Source organism: Olea europaea, unplaced genomic scaffold (genome assembly GCF_002742605.1).
Source record: "Olea europaea var. sylvestris unplaced genomic scaffold, O_europaea_v1 scaffold20470, whole genome shotgun sequence".
In the NCBI taxonomy this organism is placed as follows: Eukaryota; Viridiplantae; Streptophyta; class Magnoliopsida; order Lamiales; family Oleaceae; genus Olea; species Olea europaea.
This window is the reverse complement of record NW_019238378.1, coordinates 154-1,925: the sequence shown is the minus strand read 5'-3', so window position 1 is coordinate 1,925 and position 1,772 is coordinate 154. Positions and strand designations below refer to the sequence as shown.

The following is a 1,772-nucleotide window of genomic DNA, read 5'->3' as shown; positions in this document are numbered from 1 at the left end:
TAGAGAAAAAGATAAATATTACATTGATAAAGAGTTATACACCTTAGAATACATATCTACCTTAGAAATTTAAAAATGAACCAATCACATGATTTAGCCTTCATTTGATTTCCTTGATTCAAAAAGCTATACAAAAAATAATAATTAAATTAGGAATAAATTTGATAGAATACGTATTTAACATAACTCATGGAATAGCTACATCACTTTCCTCCAACTTATTATATTCCTCCACATCTTCCATATAGACTTTCTCCATGCTTGTAGACTCTTAAATCCAATTTTGTGTACACACCAAAACTTCCACCATCATACGAGTTAAAGAACTACGAAATGGATTAAGAATTCTTCCTCCAGTACTGAAAGCAATTTCTGAAACCACCGTAGGCACTTGAATAGCCATTACATCTCTTGCAAGTTTTGACAATGTACCATATTTGTTTTCTTTAACTTTCCACCAATTAAGAACATCAAAATTATCGTCCTCGATATCTTCACAAGTATCTATCCACATCATTTTCCAATTCAACTAAATCTTTTGCTACTTGTGTTCTCTTAAACCTAGAAACACAAGAAAGAGACACACTTGAAGTGGGACCTTCTTTTGCAGAAGAAACCTCATTTGAAGAATTCAAGTCACTAGATACTTGATTGCTTTTAGATCTTGTTTCACATCTCACATATCAATCATAAATAGACATCAAATTATCTTTCAAAATCTTTGTCATATTACAAGCAACTTCCTTGTCATCTTACAAAATCGTCTAAACCCCTCACCTTGGACAAAGCTAAAAGGTAATCCATCCAATATTATCATCTTAGCACATGCAAGCCTACACTCTTTCTTATTAAGGCCAACTAGAATGTTCATACCACCCTCAGTTGGGCTTTTTTGTCGTTTTGTCTTCCAATCTTCCAGGATAATTCTTACAATAAAGAACCAAATGATTCCTCAAGGTACTAGTTCCATACTTTCTAGCCCCACAAGCATAATCCTGCCCACAATAGGTGCACGCACACCTAACATCTTCTGCATTTGAATTCCCTATAACTGTAAAGTGTTCCCACACATCCGAAGGTTTTCTATTTTTTCTCTTCCCTAAACATGATGGTGGAAGTGAAGGAACAAATGTTGAAGGAGTTTCACCAATAGCTTCAATTTCACTATCTATATCCATGTTCATATCTATACAAATCAAACAATATATACATGCAAATAAATGTGCAATGTATGTATACAAACTTTGATTATGGAAAGGAACCAAATCAAATTGAAACCATTGGATTCTATTCCATTCCATAATTATCAAAAGAACCAATGGTTTAAGTAATAAAAAAAATCATTGATTCTCAGTTCCTTTAAATTGGAATAAATTGGAATCACGCTTATCCTTAGAATATAAAAATCAATTTGACAGAGAACATGATTGTAAGAAATTGAGTTTAAGTACAATAGACTTCACAAAGTAGCACCACTGCCAAAGAAAATCTTGTACAAATAGAGGGAAAAAATTAAAAAAGGCATCACCATTTAATTTAACCAAGTTATATAAAGTACAATCAGCAAGATATACCAGCTTAGCGGGCCATACTACAAAAAACAAAATGTGATCATCAAGCACATTTCACTTCTAAATTTAGAATATAAAAATCAATTTAACAGAGAACGTAATTGTAAGAAATTGAGTTTAAGTACCATAAACTTCACAGAGAAGCACCACTGCCAAAGAAAATCTTGTACAAATAGAAGAAAAAAATTAAAAACGGCATCA

The 1,772-nt window shown here is 32.2% G+C and overlaps 1 protein-coding gene across 1 annotated transcript; it reads right to left on the bottom strand.

The window, feature by feature from the left end:
- Positions 1–295: 295 nt before the first annotated feature.
- Positions 296–1,178, bottom strand: LOC111379867 (the record flags this gene model as incomplete). Its single annotated transcript, XM_023003306.1, has 2 exons — positions 932–1,178; positions 296–504 (listed from the first exon to the last, which is right to left on the bottom strand). Coding segments are annotated over exons 1-2 (456 nt in total), but the record flags the coding sequence as incomplete, so codon positions are not given.
- Between the last annotated feature and the right edge of the window lie 594 nt (positions 1,179–1,772).